General features: G+C 23.5%; 1 protein-coding gene across 1 annotated transcript; it reads right to left on the minus strand.

Annotated features, from left to right (window-relative positions):
• Positions 1-430: 430 nt before the first annotated feature.
• Positions 431-2077, minus strand: pkgB (protein kinase 2; the record flags this gene model as incomplete). Its single annotated transcript, XM_630761.1, has 3 exons — positions 431-721; positions 824-1309; positions 1415-2077. 3 exons carry the CDS (start codon positions 2075-2077, stop codon positions 431-433), a joined length of 1440 nt encoding a protein of 479 aa, XP_635853.1.
• Between the last annotated feature and the right edge of the window lie 423 nt (positions 2078-2500).

A 2500-nucleotide genomic window follows, 5' to 3' on the forward strand; every position in this document is an offset into this window, starting at 1 on the left:
TAATAATAATAATAATAATAAAAATAATAATAATAAAAATAATAATAATAATAAAAATTATAGTACTAAAAAATGAAATAAAATATACTATATAAAATCGATTGATTATTTATTTATTTAATTTTTTCTTTTTTCTTTTTTTGTTTTTTTTCTTTTTTTTTTTTTTCTTTTGATCATTACAAATTATTTGATATATTACTTTTTTTGAATTTTTTTTTTTTTTTTTTTTTTTTTTTTCTTGCTCGCGAACAAGGAATACACAATTTATACTATTACTGTGATAATTTTCATTTGTTGTTTTAATTATTATTACTATTATTATTATTACTATTATTTTTTGATTTTTTTTTTTTAATTTTTGATTTTTTTTTTTTTTTTTTTTTGGTTCCAAAAAAACCTGGAAATAAATTTTTTTTTTTTTTTTTTTTTTTTAATCCTTTAAGATTGAATCAGCTACATAAGTGAAACCTTCAAAGCTTGTATCTTTACCCATAGCATCACCTAAAGCACTTGTTTCAACCAAACTATCCATTGGTCTTTCTTGAGTGAAAACTGGATCAATTTGACTAATATCTGTGCCAGATTTAACTTTTGGTTTAAAGTGAACTTCAACTTCTTTTCTATCCAATTTCTCCCAGTCAATATTTTTGAACCATGGATGTTGTTTAACTTCACCACCACCTTTAGTTCCAAGTCTTTTATCAACTTCTCTAGTTAATAACTATAAAAAAATTTAAAATTTAAATAAAATAAAATAAAATAAAATAAAATAAAATGTTATTAATTATTAATTATTATTATTAAATATATTGTGTATACATACACCTTCTAATAATGATTTTGCTTCTGGTGAAATATAAGTTGGAATTTTTAATTCACCATTTAAAATTTTTTGATACATTGTTGATACATTTTGAGAGTAGAAAGGTGGTAAACCAGTTAACATCTCATAGAGAAGAGTTCCAAGAGACCACCAATCGACGGCACAACCATGACCATGACCATTCAATACCTCTGGTGCTAAATACTCTGGTGTACCACAGAAAGTGAATGTACCATCGGTTGTTTCAATCTTTTTAGATAACCCAAAATCAGTGATACAAATATGACCTTCACTATCTAATAAAATATTCTCTGGTTTCAAATCACGATATACAATATCTTGTTTATGTAAATGATCCAATGCTGATACAATCTCTGCTGCATAAATCTTTACTCTTGGTTCTGAAAATCTACCTTCTCTCTTTAAATGGAAAAATAATTCACCACCATTAACAAAATCTAATACCATATATAATTTATCTTTTGTCTAAATATAAATATAAAATAAAATAAAAAATAATTAATATTATTTTTTAAATTTTTATAAAAAAAAAAAAAAATAAAAAAAAAGTACTTATTACTTATTACTTACTTGAAAAGCATAATGTAAATTTACAATGAATGGATGAGAAATACATTGAAGGATAGTTTTCTCAGATTTAGTATGATTGACTTGTTTACGAGCAATGATAGCATCTTTACGTAAAACTTTCATAGCAAAGATTTTATCTTCACCCTTTTTCTTAACTTGCATAACTTTACCAAAACTACCTTTACCAATTACATTTAATAATTCAAAATCATCTTTTGTTGCTGATTGTTTATTCTTTGAAAAAATGACTTCCTCTGGTCCTTCATCTTCATCATCATTACCATTTCCACTACCATTTGGTGAATCTGGTGAACTTGATGCTTCATTTGATGCACCATTTATATTATTATTATCTGTATTTTTTTGTGATTCTTCAATAGTTGGTGTACCTGTTTGAGTAATTGGTGTTTGGGTAGCTGGTGCTGGTATATTTTGTTGTTGTTGTTGCTCTTTATTATCTAATGAAACTGCTGCTGTAGTCGTTTGTTGTTGTTGTTGTTGTTGTTGTGCACTATTATCTAAATTTTGTTGAGTTGGTGTTGGTGTTGGTGTAGGTGTTGATGTTGGTGTTGTTTCATCATTTTTATTTCCTTTTTTTGGTTTTCCTGCTTTGGCGGGTTTACCTGATCCTCCATTCTTTATTTTACTTTGTCCTTTTCCCATTTTTTTATTTTTTTTATTTTTCCTTTAAAATAAAGAAATAATCAAAAATAAATATGTAATAATAAATATAATAAATAAATTAAAATAAATAGATTTTTTTTTTTTTTTCTCTTCTTTTTGTTTTGGCTTTTGTTTTTTTTTTTAAAAAATTTTAATTTGATTTTGATTTTAAATTCTTGATTTTTGTGATTATTTTTTTAACTAAATCTAAAATTATTTAATTTAATATTAAAATTATTAATATTATTATTATTATTATTATTATTAATGAGAGAGAAAGAGAGTGTGTTTGAGAGAGAGTGTGTGTGTGTGTGTTTTAAAAAAAAAAAATTTTATTATTGTTTTTTAAAAATAGGTGCGTTTCTAAAAATAAATATTTATTGAAAAAAAAAAAAAAAAAAAACCCCCCCCAAATAAAATAAA

The sequence above is a fragment of the Dictyostelium discoideum genome (genome assembly GCF_000004695.1).
Source record: "Dictyostelium discoideum AX4 chromosome 5 chromosome, whole genome shotgun sequence".
In the NCBI taxonomy this organism is placed as follows: domain Eukaryota; phylum Evosea; class Eumycetozoa; order Dictyosteliales; family Dictyosteliaceae; genus Dictyostelium; species Dictyostelium discoideum.